At 41.9% G+C, this 19,859-nt stretch overlaps 1 protein-coding gene across 2 annotated transcripts in view; it reads right to left on the bottom strand.

The window, feature by feature from the left end:
• KCTD16 (potassium channel tetramerization domain containing 16) overlaps window positions 1-19,526 on the bottom strand; it is a 211,333-nt gene extending 191,807 nt beyond the window's left edge. Inside the window, exons 1-2 of one of the 2 annotated variants that reach the window (XM_090065064.1) lie at window positions 18,984-19,526; window positions 17,591-18,706 (exon numbers count right to left, since the gene is read on the bottom strand). In XM_090065064.1, the coding sequence (XP_089921190.1) occupies window positions 17,591-18,422 (832 nt within the window). In that variant the 5' untranslated portion in view covers window positions 18,423-18,706; window positions 18,984-19,526. The remainder of the gene's footprint in view (window positions 1-17,590; window positions 18,707-18,983) is intronic. The other variant, XM_090065065.1, reaches the window with a different exon arrangement.
• Window positions 19,527-19,859: the final 333 nt, after the last annotated feature.

The raw sequence follows: 19,859 nt of genomic DNA, 5'->3' as shown, positions 1-19,859 counted from the left end.
CAGTGTCCACTGAGCCTTAAGAGTTCTTCATAATGAACTGAATTTCACCTAGCAATATAGAAGACACAAAGGGACACTTGATTCAGGCACATAAAACTGCCAGAATATGCATATATATTAGGGTTGTACATGCCAATGTTTCATAATAGTGGGAATACAAAGAAGGATGCTTTTTTCCACATTTAAAGACATGCAATGACTGTATAGAATAAAATATTATCTCATCTCATTTCTGTTGGCGAACACAACACAACGTCTGCTAAGAAATGCTGCACAGCCTTATGGAAAGAAGACTTATGCTTTATGTCTTAATGAGCAGTTGTATTCTAGATGGCCACATATTTCCTTGGTAGAAGCAAAGTGGTTACAGATAAATGATATCCAACATAATGGAAGAGTTCAGGCAAGTTATAAATGCAATAATCACCTGACAAACCTAGAGGCCAAATATTTCAAAAGGTTGCTCAAGTGCTAGCTGATGCTGCAATGGGGCAAAATTTCTTGTATGGGCTAGCAGCTAGGTCATGTGACTGTCATGTCATCCAGCTTGGGACTGGAGTAACAAAGATAAAGTAGCAGGGTAAATATAACCAAATGATAGCATGGAATCATAACATTAATAAGATTAGAAGGAACTGGAGTCCAATCTCCCTGTTAATTTCTAATATCTGAAATAGCAGCCTCTCAAGAAAACACAACTGTGTTTCAAATTAGATATATGAATAGAAGCATATTTGGTATACTTGTTATGTATAGGAATAAGAAATCTTTAATAGAGAGTCTGTCTAATCAGCCAAACCGCCTAGGGATATACCTTTGTCAGTGGAATAGAGAAATAAGTACAGTAATAAAGCACTGTAGGAAGCCTCTTGGCCAGACCCTCAGCTGCTGTATATCAGTAGAGCTTCACTGAAGTCAATGGAGATATGCCAATTAACAGCAGCTGGAGATGTTGCTCTGCCACCAGAACTGGAGGGCTGAGATTCAGAAAGCTTTTTGGTGGGTGGCTAAAAACAGAAGGAGTATGCCATTAGGTAGGTAAAGAGAAGAATAGAAGTTATATAAGAATATTGCATTTGTGGCATCTATTAAAGGGGTATTTGTACAAAAGATACCATGATGAGGAAAAAGAAGAAATTATAAAAATACCATAATTGTTTGTATAGAGATGGTGTCTCTCTATATTAATGCAGTTCTCTGATTTACTGAGCATCAAGCAGGTGCTCACTTTTGCACAAAATGTGACCTATAAAGCACAAAAAATCATCTCTGTAAGATCATTACTGTACAGAACTTTACAAATGCAAAATAGTAGTATTGTTGGCCTTTGAGTCTGCAAAAAAGATCTCTGATTAATTGCTGATCTCAAAGGGTATTGTTTAAAAATTAGTGGCACAATAGTGCCATCATTATGATATGCTATGTTAAATGGAGGAAGGTAGTTGGCACTAGCTGCTCATTCCCTAGATTTCCCAAACATCATGTTTCCCAGCCTGAATCGATGACTACTAAGAGTGTGTGAAGCAGGCCCTATTTGATTTAGATTCAGCCCAAATCAGGGACAGTGAACATCCAAGGGAAGGGAGAGGCCATCACCAAGGAGGACTATACCTCTGTTGCTCGGGACTGTAGGGGGGTGGTCAGGAAGGCCAAGGTGGAGATGGAACTGGGGCTAGCTACCTGGATAGAAGACAACAAGAAGTCCTTTTTTAAATACATAGGGGGTAAAAAGAAGATACTGGGTAACATGGGGCCTCTGCAGGACATGCTAGGAAACCCGGTCATCGCACGAGACAGCAAAGCTAACCTATTTAACAATTTCTTTGCCTCCATTTTTCTGAGCAGGACCCGGGTCATCCCCCGCACTGGCCCCAGGGGAGGCACACCCAGGCCTAGGATCAGAGAGGACCTAGTCAGGGAACTTCTGGAGGCACTGGATATGTTTAAATCAGCAGGTCCTGATGATCTCCACCCCAGAGTGCTGAGGGAATTAGCAGAGGTCATTGCAGGACCCCAGCACAAATTTCTCATGGTGCTCTGGCACTGTGCCAGAGGACTGGAAAAGGGCCAATGTGGTTCTCATTTTCAAAAAAGGGAGGAAAGAGGAGCCAGGAAACTATAGGCCCGTTAGTCTTACCTCAGTCCTGAGTAAGTTTTTTGAGAGAATTATCCTGGCGCATAGCCACTAGGGGCCAGCAGGGGAGATTATGCTTAGGCGCAACCACCATGGGTTCATTAGAGGTAGGTCCTGTCAGACCAACCTGGTGGCTTTCTGTGGACACAGTCTTTCTGGACTTTTGCAAGGCCTTCAACAGTTTCTGTCAACCCATTCGCATTAAAAAACTAGTAAACTGTGGCGTCGATACCTACACAGTCAGATGGGTCACTAATTGGCTGGAGGGCCACACCCAGAGTTGTAGTGGATTGGTTTTATTCAACCTGGAGGGATGTGGGTAGTGGGGTTTTGTAGGGCTCGGCCCTTGGGCCCGCACTGTTCAACATCTTCATCAGCGAGTTGGAGGAGGCAGTAAAAAGCACCCTGTTCAAATTCACAGATGACACTAAGATGTGGGGAAAAGTGGGCATGCAAGAAGGGAGGAATAGGCTGCAATCGGACCTAGACAAGTTACAGAGGTGAGTGGATGAGAACAGGATGGGTTTCAACATGCATGAGTGCAAGGTGCTGCACCTGGGGAGGAAGAACCAGCACCATACCTACAGGATGGAGAACTCCCTTCTCGTCAGTGCAGAGGCACAGAAGGATCTTGGAGTCATTATTGATGCCAAAATGAACATGGGCCGACAGTGTGGGGATGCGGTCAGGAAGGCCGATCGTTCCTTGTCATGCATCCACAGATGCATCTCGAGCAGGTCCAAGGAGGTGATCCTCCCCATCTGTGCAACACTGGTCAGGCCGCAGTTGGAGTACTGCGTCCAGTTCTGGGCGCTACACTTCAGGAGGGATGTGGAGATCAACATGGAGAGGGTCCAGAAGAGGGCCACCCGCATGATCAGGGGGCAGCAGGGCAGGCCCTACAAGGAGAGGCTAAGGGACCTGAACCTGTTCAGCCTCCAAAAGAGAAGCCTGAGGGGGGATCTAGTGGCCATGTACAAACTAGTCAGGGGAGACCAGCAGGCACTGGGGGAGTCCCTGTTCCCCTGAGCACTGCCAGGAGTGATTAGAAATAATGGTCACAAGGTGGGAGAGGGTAGTTTCAGGCTAGACATCAGGAGGCGTGACTTCACGGTCAGGGCAGGCTAGGATCTGGAACCATCTTCCAAGAGAAGTGGTGCTGGCTCATACCCTGGGGGTCTTTAAAAGGAGGCTACATAATAACCTAGCCGGGGCCATTTGACCCCAGTACTCTTTCCTGCCATGGCAGGGGATCGGACTTGAAGATCTGTACAGGTCCCTTCCGAACCTACCAGCTATGAAACTACTTGCATGCTGGGGAGCCCCCCACGCTTCTATGGGACACTCCATGCACCCCAGCATTGCAACATTCACAACCTGCTACCTAGAGGTATGTAGAAAAAACATTTAACGCTGTGTCTATGTCCGAATCGCTGAATCTTTCTGAATCTCTCCGAATCTATTCAGAGGGTTCCGATTTGATTCAGGGATTAAAGGGTCCTCTGATTTGATTCAGATTCATATATTTGACCACTGAATCATGCTGATTCTCTGCTGAATCGAATCAGGGACCGAAGCTTCGCACAGCCCTAATGACTACTTGAAACACTGAAGAGCAAATCAAACAAAAACAAGGTAAAGTAAAAACTTTGCTATCCGGCATGAGTGGAGCAAGGGGGGTGCTAGTTATCTAAAAATTCTGGTTACTTGAGGCAGGGGTTTTTGGCCGGATATGCAGCAGGGAGTGGGGTGCCACACAGAGCGGTGACAATGCAGGGTGGTGGGTGGAGGCCACATTCAAGGTCCCCCTCCCCCAACATCGAGCCAGCCAGCCAGAAATTTTGGTTAATAAAGTATTCTGGTGACTAAAATGTTAGTTAACACAGCTTTCACTGTACTTTTGAATTATAACCAACCCACTAAATTCTTCCATATAAACTTACTAAAAATGCAGTAGTATCATTGTCTATGTTAAAATTAACATTAATTTACAATGTTCATCTGTTTTCCAGTAAGTATTTAAGCTTGTCCAAAGACACAAGCTTATATTTTCAGTAATGGCCCCATTCCAAAAACATTCACACACAGTAAGACAAAAATCTTTCCAATATTGATAAGGAAACAGTCTGCGTGAGCTATAGATGTGCGCATTTTACAGATAGCTCATTCATTATCAAGAGGGTTCCGGGTTTTCCATTTGCCATGGAAAAATGTGGTAAACCCCAGATTTTCTTATTTTAAAGGAGAAAAACCCAGATTTTGTCTTTTAAAGGAGAAAAACCTATGAAACTCAGATTTCCCCTTGCAGGCTGGCAGAGTTCCAGCCTGCAAGGGACTGGAGAAAGAGGGCGATCAGCAGGGGGCACCATGTGCCTGTGCACACATACACATGGACACCAGGCAGCCTCAGAAGCAGCTCCTCGCAGATAAGTCTGGTGGCAGCGTCGTGGGGGGGCAGAATTTGAGGCCCCCATAGTGAGGGAGGGAGGGAGTTGGACAGGCCTGGGGCTGAGGCTGCTGCCCAGCCTGAGCACTGTATAGGGCTTGAATGCGTGGGTGCAGGGCTTGGAGAGGGAGCAGAATGGGACCATAGGCAGCTGGTCCAGGGGGCAGCAGTGGGGTTGGCTCCCCACCATTGTGTGCAGTCCTGGAGGGGGCATTGGTGGGCATATCCCCCCAGATTTATGCATGGGCTGGGGGCAAGTGTGGGCTGCCCACTGAGGTCTCAAACTCCCCACCCTGCTGCCCTCCCCCTGGGGCCTCTGCAGCCCAGCAGGCAGGACCCAGTGCAGCACAGCAGAGCAGGGTGGGAATGCCTGTTGACACCACTGTGAGCCCCATGCTGCCATAGCAAGGTGGCCCCTGCCCACCTGTCAGCAGTGGGAGTGGCAGCATGGAGTTGCACTTCTCACTGCTGCCAGGCAAGCAGGGGGCACCTCGGTATGGTGATCTGGAGCTCCCAGAGGTGGCAACAAGCTTCCCTACCCAGTCCCACTCTATCCTGCCATGCTGAGTCTCGTCCACTGGGCTGCAGAGGCCATGACAGTAGGGCAGGGAGCCCACGCCTGCAGCAGGCAGCCCATATCCCTCCCACCCTCCAAAAGGGCTCTGCTCTGGCCATGCTATCCATGGGAAAAGGGCAGCCAAGCTCTGTGCTCTATTCCACTGCAGCAGCTGCTGCCTCCCACTGGCGGCAGCCAGGTATTGGACACTGCTGCAGGGGGCTGCAGACCTGGGTCTCTGGCCCCACAGCCCTGGCAGATGAGGGCTCACTCCAGCAGGACTCGGGGGCCAGAGGGCTGTGAGTGGGAAGTGAGGGCCACCAGCAGGACCAGGGGACTGTAAGTTGGGAGTGAGGGGCAATGGCATGGGCAGGACACCAGCCAGGGGGAAGGGGGGGGGGAAGAAACAACTGCAGCTGGACCCGTATCCTGGTGAGCAAAGGGGCAGCGGGGGTTCTGATTTTCCATTATAAAAACCCCCAAATCAAATGCCAAAATGTATAGGTATTTATTTTATTATAGTAATTAAGGCACCAGTAGGCTTCCAAATTGCTTTAAAGTTGTAAACGTACAAATGAAATATTATGTTCAACTGATATCTATGTATACAGTGGCTTTTCGTTTTAATCATGGAAAAATGCAGATTTTGGGGTTTTTAATCAGAGAATGTCATTTTTATCAGACAAAACCAGGATCCCTGATAATAATGACATATCCAAAGGAGTTTTTAAATAGCTTCTTTAAAAAAGCCACCTGGCTTTCAAATACAGGCATTAGCTCTCATGACAGCCTTTGAAAATTTGATACTGAACACCTGAAGGTTCGTAAGGTATGATTTAAAACTCTGAGCTGTTAGGAATTTAATAGATTTTTTTTACATGGATACATGTAAACATCTAGGCAAGCAAACTCTCACTTTCTCAAGCTGTGCCCTATGTTTTGTACCTTTAGGAAACTTAACTACCCCACATGGATCTCTGTCAGAACCACTAGGTTCCTCTTGGTTTTATTTCAATTCCATTTAATTTTGATGTAAAAATAGGGACTGTTCCAACTCTCCTGGAAATTTGTTCAAGACTCACTTAAAATAAGATGGAGATTCTCTCTAGAGATTTCCAAAGAGTGGGAATACCCTTCTAAGTAAAGTTTGCAGTACCTGTTCAAAGTCTGGTAAACATACAGAGATGGAAGGGAGGGTGTGTATTCCCAAACACACACTATACAAATTCAGAACATGTGCTATATTTCTGTTTTTTTAGAAAGGATTATATCATTCTTAACAGGAGCTGGAGCATGTTGAACACTTTTCATACTTCAGCAGCCATCTCTCAAAGAAGGCCAATATCAATGAGGAGATCCAGTATAGGATCCAATGTGCCAGCTCTGCCTTTGGAAGGCTGAATCATTGTGTGTTCAATGTTCACAATATCCAGTCTTGAACAAAGCTCATACAAGGTTGTGGTAATGCCAAATCTTCTCTACAGCTGTGAAGCTTGGGTGACCTACAAGGACCACTTGAAAAGCCTGGACCGCCATCGCCAACCCTACCTCTGAAAGATCCTTGGTATATAGTAGAAGGATTACTGCACAAATGCCATTGTCCTCACTGACGCTAGCACTACCATTATGGAAGCATTGATTATGCAGCATCAGTTGCTGTGGACAGGGCATTCTGTGTGCATGCCTGACGTATGTTCACCAAAACAACTGCTATACCCCCAACACATCCAAGGATGAAGGATACATGCAGGGGCCAGACAAAATGCTTCAAGGATACCCTCAAGGCAAACATTAAGAAGTGTGGCATCGACATCACAAATTGAGAAATACTAGCCCGGGACAGTTACATGGTAACATCTTGTGAGATAAGGTACATCTTACTTGGAGGAAAATTGTCTTGCCCTGAAGACAGAAAAATGACAGAAATGGAAGGAAAGGAAACAAGACCAAGAAATCTTGTGATCCAGTTTGGCATTTGCCAAAGAGTCTGCAACTCTAGGATTGGCCTTCTTCGCCATCAACAGACTCATTTACAACCCTTTACTTGACCCATGGGAGTGATCATCCTTGAGAGTGAGGGATTGTTGCCACCACCAATGATATCATTATTGAAATGCAGTGCACAGTCTCCAAGTCGAACAACTTTCCTAATGTTCATTTTGAGCATATTTCTTCCATATCAAGTCCCAAGCCTCCCAAGTCAGAACCCTGGCTCACCAGGTTTGTAGAAGAAACAAGACAGAGTTTTTTTTTGTTTGTTTGTTTGTTTGTTTTTAACAGAGAAAGATTATACTATGTAAATTAGGCTCAAATCAACTGGTTCCAACCATTACAAAAATAATTGATGTCAGATGGAAGATAAGGATATTAAAAGGCAGTTAGCTATACCAAGAGAAGGGGCAAGGTGAATATTTATAACAGCACAATGAACAAAGTTCACCACCACCCCCACTATCCAATCATTAAAACCAAGCTCCCAAAAGACAGGGATCGTTAATAGTTTTGCACTGAGTCATTCAAAAGGCAATTTAAAGTCTCAAAAACAAAGATGTCAGTGACGTTTCCAAGAATGCTTTCACCTTAGGAATAAGGCTGAAATATTTTAAGAAAGGTGAGGATGTAAGCAACAGGTAATTTTCCTTAGATCCTTCCTTCCCCTCTGAAGAACTTGCATACTGACTCAAGGTGAAACACACTCTAATCAAGACTGAAATAATGCTGATGAACTCTCATTCCCTCCTGCTCAACATCACTAATCGGCCATTTGTTACGACTCCGTCAGACCCTTCAGCTTCTGCAGCCAATAGAAACATAACAGCAGCAAGTATGTTTTTTTTTCCCCCCCCAAGAGTCAATACCAAGCAATGTAAAATCATCCAGAAACTCAACACCTGCAGCAAAGTGCTGACCATGCTCACAACACTAGTATTTCAATAATGTCTCAGGAACCAAAAAAGAAGCAAACAGAACATGCCACTAATCAGCTGAGACATAACGTTCAGCTGCTCATTAACTAAGGTCACTCGTATAAGGGTTTTTCAGGATGGATTAGAAACCAGGATGGCCAACATTTTCTTTATTATTGTTTTGTAGGGGAGGCAAAAGTGTCTGGAACAGCTAATCAATGAGCCCCTACAAATTGCCAATCATTTTGGTAGTAGATTCAGGAGAAGCACTAGAAAATTATTAACATTAGTAATTTATGAACTGCATTGTAAGCCTGTTCATCTATTACAGCTATAAAACAGTTACATCAGCATTCAGCTTATAGATGAAAGGGATTTTTATGTGACTGATATTCAATAAGCACTGGTCAATAGGATCACACTGTCTAACTGTACAGTTTATATATATGGGGATTTCAACAATCCTCATAAACAGCCCTTTAAATATAAAACTATTATCATATTTTCAGATTATTAGTTACCTTTAAAATTATTGTAGGAAGGCTAACATATCAAGCTTACCTGTCAAAACCAAGAAAAAAAGCATGCAATATGCTCATACTCCAAGGACGCTGCTCCCTGGCCTTCATTTTGCTTAGCCAGTAGTAATCACCAGCACAGAGAATACCTAGGACCTTTAGAAAAGTCACAAGTACTTCAGTCTTAGTATGATACCTGAACCTCAGGGGTTAAGGCCAAGATTCGCAAGGTATTTAAGTAACCATCTTCCCATTGGTACTCCATACCTGAGTCTGATTGGCAACTGAGAGAGATGCCATCACGTTCATTTAGTTGAATATTATATATAAACGGCTTTCGGAGAGGAGCTGAGGCTGTTTCAATAGGTGTTAAAAAGGAACTTCTGAAAATCAGCCATGTGTGGGGCATAGTGTGCTCTCTTTTTAACAGCAATGCCCTCTTATTTTTAATAAAGAAGTAATGGGAGCCCACTAGGACTCACTAGGTATGTCTTGTTATAATATGTGCGATTATAATGGCAAATTTGGCTTCAAAATAGCCTCTCTGGTTTGCATTTACACTTATCTCTTTTTATTGACTTGCTCATATCCTTTGAAAGCAATTATGCAAAATCACTAATATATACTTGGCATGTCTTATTCCCCACTTCATTTCAGAGATTATTTAAATAAATCTTCCAAATCTAACCTACTAGATAACTATTTTCCTTCTTTACAAAGAAGAACATGTTTTAGGGTAAGATTAATAAAATTTCCTATAACTCTCTCCAAACTGCAATTTAAATTGTGCTTCCAGTTTTCAAATGTGCTACATATTATTCTAGCATTTCAAAGCTGCAAATGCAGAAGTAGAGAAAACACTGCTGCTACAAATTCTACCTATTCCTGAACAACTTAAAAAGACTGTCACAGTGAAACATTTGTTTATATATTTCGATATGCTTGTTAAGATGCAGTTAAAATAAGTATTTCCATTGTACACTCTCATTCATACTCTTTTGTTCTTTCTTATTTGATTTCCCTTTTTTTAAAAAAAAAGCATATATACCTTTCAACAAACATTCATTTTTTTTTAAATCTAACATCAGACTAGAAAAAGGAGTGGAGAATGTACTATTAAGTGCAATTCCTGACTGGTCCTCAGTGAACATATAAAATGACAGTCATTTCTATTGCTAATGTCTATCACATCTGAAATGCTGGAACTCTTCTCCTGAGTATCTTCAAAGAGCCCAGTTCTGGATTTCCTTTCTTCTATGCCTTTTCCACTGCTAAGATACCTCACAAAGATGTACTAACTTTTAATTACAGTGCCATTCAACCTTGAAAAGATCAAAACTGCTTGGTCTACAACTAAAAGGATGCATTTTTCTGCCAACCTTGTACACTCAAGCTGAACCCTGATAGTTAAGCTAGATTCTTAATGGCATGCACATCTGCAGCAGCAATTAAGATTTTGCAGTATAGATTCTGCCTTTAGTTAGAAGAACTGAAGAAGGATAACTGAGGACAGAATTCAACTTAGGGCTTGATCCACAATTCATTAAATTTAATCGGGGTCTTTGGTTTTTGGAGTAGTCCTTAAAACATGAATAACAATTCTGTTGATAACACCCATGCCAGAAATGTATTCAGCTCACTTTCCTGTGCCAAATCTGCAGTGTCAATTAAAGGGAAAAAGTAATAAAAATGTTTTGCCATCAAGATAGGCTACGTGAGCTGGGGCATACAGCAGATCAGTAACACTATCTAGGAAGGTGTCCTTTTTACTTAGTCCCGTTTCAGATAGAAGGACCATATGGTCTTATGGAAAAGTGAACTATACTTGTGCTATAGAGTTCATTAGATTGATTAATATCTATAAAACAGACAGTTTATCATCCTTTATTACATTTTATACACATTCTAAATCAGTGGTTCTCAACATTTTTAGGCTCAAGGAACCCCTCCATAAGTTTTCTGAATTTAGCAGCACCTCTGTTGAAAATCACTGAGCTACAATCTAAATCACTGAGCAACAATCTAAATTCAAAAAAGTTATGGAGATGTGCATGGAGACTGAAAAGGCCGAGAACCAATGCCATAGACTAAAGAGCTGAATAAGTCCAGGGTGGTTCTCCATTTTTAGTGCAGTGGCTGGCAATATCACAAACTTCAGGCTCCAATTATGAGTTTCCTGTAGAGCACAGATAGCCAAAATATGGCCCGCAGGCCATATCCAGACCGCCAATTGATTGTATCTGGCTCGCAGCTGTCCCTGCTGCACTCCCCACAGGGCTCAGCCCTGCTTGTTCCCTATCAGGGCAGCCCATGCCATGCTCCCACCTGCAGCTGCCAATGGCACCACCCTGGCCCAGGCCCCAGCCAGCATGCACAGCATCCCAGCAGGACTGCTCCTGCTGCTGTTGGAGCTACCTAAGTGCTGCTTGACACCCCCCCCCCCACCTCCTGTGGCTCCTCCTCCTTTGTGGGACAATGAGATGTCTGGCAGGAGGCAAAGAAAATGCTTACCTCCTGGCACAGGGGCCAGGTGCTACAGCTCCCTGGGAAGGATTTCCTGTCACCCCAGTTGAGAACCACTGCTCTAGGCCATTCTATTACAATGCCACAACTCCCGTTTAGTTTCACCCATCACGTTCTACAAAGTTTTTCCGTATAGGCCATACATCTATTTTTACACAGGTTTCTCCTTGAAAACTGATGGCATAATATAACCCAAAATGATTCAATTATCACTATAGTGTATACAGCCTAATGACAGACTAGCAGAAAGTTGGGAAAATCATAGCTGGGTGACCAGGTAACATTCACCTGAAGTTCCAGCTGTGACTCCCAACTCCTCATCCTCAAAGGAGGCCTAGGTGATCATGAAAAAGCAACAGCTTCCCTTCTGTCCCTTCTGGTGGATCTTCCACAGAATTCAGTCCAACATGAAAGGGACCATCTGCACTGGCCTCCATCAATATGGAATAATTTATATTGCAAGTTAAATAGTACTTTTAATGACAGCAACATGACAAGTCGACTTACTCAAATAAAATGTGAATCAAGCATTCAGATCTACACAGAGCATATCCAATGGGAGATTTAAGAGAACTGATCCTTGTGGTAAGTACTGCATAGGTGGAAAGGCCAATTCCCAATAGGTACCATTACTGGCTCCTGAACAACAATACTGGTAACTATTTATAGTCTAATGTGATAGAAAACAAATGAACAGAAGCTACTTTTGCAAAACAGCTAAAGCATTTTTCTTCAAGGAATTTATTTAATTTCTGAGGTGAGAGTTTGAAATTATCTGTAGATCAATCTGTTTGTAATAAGACTAGGAAAAGCCTGATTATTCAGGCTATAAATCAACACTTTCAACCAAATAATCACATTCCCGATCTGTGGGATGACTCTAATCAGACTGTTCTACTAAAGTTAAATTCTGAAGAGCAATCTCTTCAGCCTGGAAAACAAATTGGGCATAATTTAACCCTCACTCATATCATTCAGAAGTGCCTTTCAATGTGGTCTTTGAAATCATCTGACTTTATAGTAACATAGCTACAAAATCAGACTTGTTAACAGAGTCAGATCCTCACTAAGCTGCAGAAGTGAAGTCTAGTGAGATTTCAAACTAACCCCTGATTCAGCATGATGGACAGGAAGCTCTGCTTAATAAGCATTTCACCAAGCAGCTGGAAGCAAAACACTGATGATGATGTTGATGATGATGATGATGATAATTAACCAAAGGCAGTGAGGGTTTAAACATCTCACATCTGAAGGAACAGTAGATCATATCATGTGAAGCATTTGATTTTATTTTGTTATTTTTCTGGTTATTTTGATCTTCTTCACTTAAAACATGTAATATTATACTGCACAAAGAACAAAAAAGGCCATAAAATGTATTTAAGGGACCAGTCTGAAGAGGCAGGAAGATAGTTAAGATAATAGTTAATTTCTATGCTTAATCCTTATGATTTTATAGCTGTAGATTTCACAGTATAAATGTAGTGAATTGTATTAATCCAACCTTCGCATTAAGATTAAGTTATTTAAGCAGGAGGGCTGTATTATGCACCCATACACTACATACATTCATAAATATACATATATACACATGCACACACACACACATATGTACATATATATGTTATCGCTCTATCTAGTATATTATATTATACTCCACTCTCTCATATATAATGTGTGCGCATATACATAATATACACACACGCATACACACACCCCTAAATAACTTGGTCTTAATGTTGGATTCATAAAATGTGTATGCATTATATAATATATATTATAACAGTATAAATATATATAGTATATATATATAAATTTATGCACATACAGAATACTATATGATATATATATACATACAATATATAATCACCATTATAATTATAATGGTTATATTGTATATAATTATTATGATGGTTATAAATAAAATAATGGTTATATATATGAGAGAGAGAGAGAGAGAGAGAAATAAAATAACCATCATATACTCGCAACTAATTTTTTTCAGCTGTATTCAGATAAAACCAGTGATATCCTCCAGCTGATTACATTAATCTCAGGTAAAATTCCATATGAATAACCCAAGGATGATATATGACCTAGATTTGTACATCAAGTTAAAAGTCATCAATCTAATTTCTGTGGATACCAGCTACCACACCTGTTCTTCTATGCAGTCCTGCTAAATAGAATATAACCACTTAACCAAGGGTAATTTGAAGTGTAGTCCTGAACCATTTCCTTAAGTCAAACAGGGAACAGGGGAAGGAGGAGGGGGAACAAATAGCAGCATTTTCTTGAAAGAATAATGTGAAAACAGGGCAAAATTGACATCTTTTGCCATAATGAGTTAAGACTGAGCGTGTCTTTAAGGAGCAAGAATCCTGTCAATTACTTTTCTGCCTACAGTTATACTGCTATAAATGTCGCGAAGTTTCCTTTGAACATTTACAGCTACTTGAGTGGCTTTACGTGCATAGTTATGAAGTGGCCTACTCAAGGCTAGATTTAAGGGAATGTGCATACATTCCTCAAATTTCAAAGTAACTTTCATGCTTGCTCAGACTTTGGAAGCTGGCTCTAAGAACTCATTGTACTTATTACATGGAGAGTTACTGAATCTAGCTTCAGTCACTCTACATTTCCTTTGGTTGGAAACCTCTTTGGATAAATTAAAGGACGGGCACCCCTGTAGAGTCCCTTCTCACCCTATCTTGGCATCTGTCTCTTCTTGTCTGTTCACTTGCTGTTTCTCTCCAGCTCTTTTTCTACTATTTCTAGTGTATTTATGCCTAGTGATTCTCTCCTCTGTCTCCCACTTCTGATTCCTCCAGTTAAGCAGAATGCCACTTGCTGATGGGTGAGCATTGATGCTACTCACAGCCATCCTAACAGCTGAAAGAGTAAAGAAAAGAAGCTTATCCTAGAAGTCTATAGTGGAAGCCTACAGCCATATGCATTAGACTTGTTCCCAATTACCTGAGGTGCCTCTAAGATGCAGAGAGAGATGAGTGGCTTCAAAGTACAACTTGCAACTCCATTTATTGCATCAGGAGCTTGTTTGCAATGAGGGCAGAGTCCTGTCCCTCCCTGAATTGCCATATTCTTCCACTCTGGATCCCTTCAACTACTCTAGCATGTGAACACATTTTAGGATTACAAGTCACTGAGCTAACAGTTAGAACCAGGACATTTCCATTTCCAACTTATACTTTCCTATTTCAGGTCTGAGAACTCATAGACATGTGTTTGCGAGACCCAGCCAATTGCTCTGGCAAGAGTGTCATTTTGAAACCAGGTGGAGAGGTTTACTTTCCATACGCTGTTTATGAGACAGCAGAAAGACCATAAAAGGACATAACATATTTATATGTAATATATTGTATCATACTGCTTTATAATCAGGCATGAACTTATAACATTCTGATCCAGTTCCATATTTCAAGCACTTAAGGGATGTTCAAAGCACAGGAGAACCAGGGGATGGAATAAAGAGAAAGAAATCTTCCCTTCAACCCGTGGTCAGGGCAAGGCCCTTAAGCCCTTAACTACTGGCCCACCTCTAAGCAATACCAGCCTTTGACAACTGCATTCTCCCTGTACAGGAACTCCGTTCCCTGGGTCCATTTAATTGTAGACCTAATGTTCAAATGCTGCCTGTCTCCAAATTCCCTTTTGCATTGGCCTATTTGAAACTGGAGTAGAGCCCAGCTGCACAGCACACAAAGACTGCGTAGTCATCCTGAGTTTCTGCTCTGCAGCACATCTCACTACCCCCCTCAGCAAAACAGACGCAACTTTGCTGCGTTGGATGCTTTCTGTGGCCCTTGTAATCATGGGTAAGTTTCACCCAGAGAGAACATGAATCTCCCATTAGCCTTAATGGCCCCTAAATATAAACTCCAAAGGGAGCATAAGTCTCACCATATTAATAATACATTTCAACAGCATATGCTGTATCCATTAGTTTATCTGAATAACTGCCACTTTGCACAATTTCCTTCAATCCACCTGATTGCTTTCAAATGGATTAATTTTCACATGCAGAATGTTCTTTAAATACATGCCACCATGAGCTTTTAGAGACAAATATTTTAGGACATAAAAATGACTTTTCCTTCTAGTCTTCTTGTAGCAATGAACCACTTCCACACACATTGCCTAGCTCAGATGTACCGGAGCTTCACGTTTGCGCAAGAGGTAGTTAAACTGCTCAGCTAAGAACATCTTAACATGTAGCTAACTAGTTGCATTAGAGCACCTCCCATGTTTCAGCCCATTAACCTGAGCACAACAGCTTGATGAATTAATGCTTATATAAGCACAGTTGGCAGCTTCTAATTAAATAATTATGGCTAAGCAGCTGCAGAGAAGTTATAATGTCCCACTAGAAAGCCAGCTGTCATTTTATCGGTCCTCAAAGTTTAAAATAAAATGACTTTTGAAGATTTGATTTGAAGGGCCTTCTTTGACTAACATATTCTGTAAGTATTGCCTCAGTTCCTACATTAGCTCGGCCTGGGATTGGATTACTAACGCACAGCTGTACAATCCTGGCAAGCCAACAATGGCAACTGTTACAATAACTGGAGGCAGGCTCAAGTCACAAGAGTCAGACCTGGATCTAGACTGAGCAGGCTGAGTTGGCCTCTTCGTCATTAGTTTAGTTCATTCTAGAGACAAAGCTCATTTAAATAAATTCTGATCCAGAGCCAGGCTTAAATTTTAAAGATCCACAGAGCTGAAATGTGCTCAGATAGGGCTAGACCCAAAGCCTGTTGAATGCAATGGGCATCGCTCCAGGGACTTCAGTGGGTTGAGCCCAGGCTTGTGTTGCTGAAGCTACACATTGATATTCTCCTTCTTTCTCTTGCATATATTTCTAAGATGCCTCTCACTTTGGCAACTAAGCACTAGTACTGATAAAAAAGAAAGTAAAAGCTAACAGTCTTGGAAGGGTAAGGATGGGAAGAATACAAGATAACAGTGATCTTGTGTTTGCTAATTAAAATAACATGATTCAGGGCCTATCTTCAATTATGAAACAGTCTCTAAATAAAGCACAAGTAAGCTTCCCTATTTTTTTCAGAAAATACTTTAATTTAAGGTATGCTTCAGCCTATTTGTGGAACTACATTAATTTTGCTTCAGTTCTGTAAGAGATATGGATTAGAAACTTATTATTAAGTTACCAATCTCAGCCTGCCTTAAAGGGGATCCAAGACCTTTGAACTATTTTATAAGAAGTCCAGACATAAAACATAGTTTTTAATAAATCTATGTATATAAAAAATAGAGAAGTCTTTTACAGAATGCTAACCTAAGCACTGTTACCTTAGCAGATCTGAGGTGTCTGTTGAGAGGCCCTAGCATTGCACTGTAGTGTATTACACTTGTAACAATAAAGTACCCAAGTTCTGCCACATCTTTCAACATAAACTTTAGTAAATTTTTCATGATATTGGCATTGCTAATAATAGTTACATGCAGCGTGATAGGTAAGTAGGGCAAAGTAGCTATTATTCACCTTCCTTCCTCTCTCTGCCCAGCATCTTCAAGATATAGGACAAAGTCCACTTCAGTAAATGAAATAGGGAAATATTCTCTCCTTTACCCTTTCAAAATAAAGTAATATAGCCGGGTCAGCTCCTTGACTATTTCAGTCCCAGAGGTTATGGAATGATTTTCTGATACAGGATTATGGAATTAAAATTACTCTGATGTTACCATTGGTAACAGTGTCCCTGCCTGAACATCTGAACATCAACTTAGAAATTTAATGAGCCTGCTAGAGCTATCAGATGAAAATTAGTACAACAGTATGTGATCTGATGTGACTGCAGTTAGCAGGGCAGATGCATCTAGTTATGAGGGGGCCTATTTTTTCATGGGCATGTTGCATAACAAGATGAAACAATCTGCCTCTCTATCCACTGAACCCTCACTTTAAAGTATACGAATTGGCTCTGAGGAAGACCCCTGCTGAAAAGGAGATAGAACAACTGGATTTTGTTTCTTCTTCCCTGCATGTAAGTGTGTCAGTTTTGTTGACAGATGGCTTGGCTGGCTGTGCCTGACTAGTATCAAACAGCTATTACCTTTGTAAATTGAATCTCATTTGAAGATTTTCTGTAATTAAATCTGCAGTGTGTTTGCAAGGCTTCTATTGAATCCAGCAAGTACTCAGAAAATGTGTCAGGCAGTCAGATAAACGGCAGATTTACAAAGCCAAGCATAACCGAATCTTTCAGCTGCAGGGGGCGAAAAGGATGCTTTTGGCAGTCTGTGCTGCCACCTAGCCAAGACGATACCATTGAGTTCAGCATCAGTTTATAAGAGCTTAACCTAAAACACAGCCACTGGAATCCCGTTTTATCAAAAGACAACTTCCATCAGCAACAGACACAGTAAAATCAAGTCTGCCAGTGCTTTGAAACCAAGAAAAATATGAAAAAAAGACTGACTTTAAGCAGATGATTAATTTTTGCACTGCAAATAGCTTGTACTTACGGTAGAAGACGTATTCAGTATAGCTGGACCAGACCTTGTCGTCTGTGTATTGATTGACAAAAGAAGCCGTTACTGAGGAATTACAGGCCACCATGTGGAATCCACATTCTGACAGCATGTCAAAAGCCCTCTCTAGGTGCTTGAACTTGAGATAGAACCTGGAGGTGTATCTTTCCGGAGCCCTATCGGGGTCTCTGCTCTCATTCAAACTTTCTCCAAAGACCTCTTTGACTAGAGCAATCCTTCCACAAACCAAAATCCTTGGAACTCTCCTGAATTTGGCATCAGCTTGGCTCTCTCTGCCGATGGTGCACGACCCCCTGTACCCAATGGTAATGAATCCCCACTTTCGGTCAGAAGGTAAGAGCGATGATGGGGGGCATATTCTTGTGTCACTGCTTTGGGAAACCTCCTCGTAATCGCTGTGGCAATAGTCATCAGGGCTTTGCTTGACATCATCAGGAGTAAGGAGTTTGACCAAGTCTGGGAGCTGGAAGTATTCAGCTTCCCTCTTGAGCCTTCCCTTCTCTGGGAAGTGGTCAGGCAGGACCACTTGCTTGTCCCTGAGATAGTCCAGAATGTAGCGGAAAAGAAAGCCATCCCTATCAATGAAGAACCTTCCTTTGGAGTCCTTGGCTAGATCATTGGCTGTGTCTCTCTTCGGGGTGAACATTTTCCACAGCAAGGAGTGGGGGATGCCTATCAGGGTGGAATGGCGAGTGAAGTAAACTTGGCCACCCACATTTAGCTCCACCACCTCAGGAAAAGAGTGAAGACCAGCCCCTTGTTCTCTAGCAGGGAGGTAAGTCCTGCAGTTTCCACTCAGAGCCATTGTATTTTCAAACAAAAAATCAACCGCAAAGAAAGGCAGGGCTATAAATCACATCAAAGTATAAAATAAGGCTCCTACCATGTAACAGGAAAAGGAAAACACCAGGGGGCTTATTTAAAAAAAAAAGTCAGATTTGTCCATAAGTGACTGTGTCACAGAAGCTGGAAAAGTGGCTTAAACAGTGGATGGAGAGCAATCGCCTTGTGAAATGCAATCACATCATCAGATCTTCCAACAAAGCCCCAAAAATCAAGGTCATGCCAAGCCTATGATTATTCACAGGTCTGTTAAAGAGGGAAAACAAAACAAAACAAAACAATTATTTCTCTGAATATCAGAAAAGTTAAAACAAGGTAAAGCAGGTTAGTCTATAAAGCTAAGAGAAATCTCTTTGCTAATTTTCTTTTTGCTGGGGTTTCTTTTTCCTCCCCCAAGCAATAATTAGTGTGGGAAAAATATACATGACAGCATTGTATTAAGAAGAAATTACATATTTCAGCTTTAAACAAGCTGGGCATCTAGAGCCTATGCAGATGGGAAAATGAGAACATTGAGTCTTACCTTGGTTACAGTTAATGCATAGTTCTTGTCAAGAAAAGCAAATTGTCAAAGCAATCAGAACACACGCACAGGCACACAGAGTCCAATTAATAGCAAATCCAACCCCAGCAAGGTACGCGAAAGGGAAGAAAAGTGCTCTTAGCAATATCCATGTAGATCTCAAGAGTTAAACCGAGTCACAGGAAAGTTAACCATGGCAGGTGATGATAAGAAACCAGTATGTATAGCAATATCTGAGATGGAAAAAAAAACAACAAAAAAACCACAAAATAAATCCCAATCAGTATCCTTAAGAGTGGGGGGAAGAGAGAGACAGTGTTTCAGAAGGGACCTTGGCTCAGATGACTTGCAGAAACCCCAGAATTTGAGAAAAGAACTGACACGTTTCAGTGGGATCCCACAGTGGTATCCAGCCTGTCAGTAAGGGCACAGAAGCTCCCATGTTCCCAGCACGGTTGAAAGAAGCCAGCCAGCAGCAGTTTGAAAGGATGCCCAAGGTAGCTAGCTGCTTGGTCTGCTCTTGCTGCCGGAGCTGCTGCTCTGGCTGCTGAGCTGGGTGGTTCCACAGTTCCCAGTGCAGTTCAGATGCTGTTGTTTCAGCAGTGCAGGGAAGAAACCATCCAGGGAAATGACTATTACATCATCTTAAAGGAATATGGCTTTGAGAAAACAGAGGAATCGAGAGGAGGACTTTCTGATTCATTTCTCTTTCTTATGTTTTAACAAGTTACAGAAAGAAGCACTGCACTATCCTGCCACATACAGCTATTCCCAAAGCAGGCAGAAGGCTCCTCCAGGGAGGTGCTACTATTGCCTTCCGTTTAATCCTCTTGATGGAAAGTAAAAGATTCCAGCAGTTTTTCCTTTTGCAAAGCT

Source organism: Crocodylus siamensis, chromosome 10, assembly GCF_052110815.1.
Source record: "Crocodylus siamensis isolate JL-2025a chromosome 10, ASM5211081v1, whole genome shotgun sequence".
NCBI classification, from domain to species: domain Eukaryota; kingdom Metazoa; phylum Chordata; order Crocodylia; family Crocodylidae; genus Crocodylus; species Crocodylus siamensis.
This window is presented reverse-complemented; position numbering and strand designations above follow the sequence as displayed.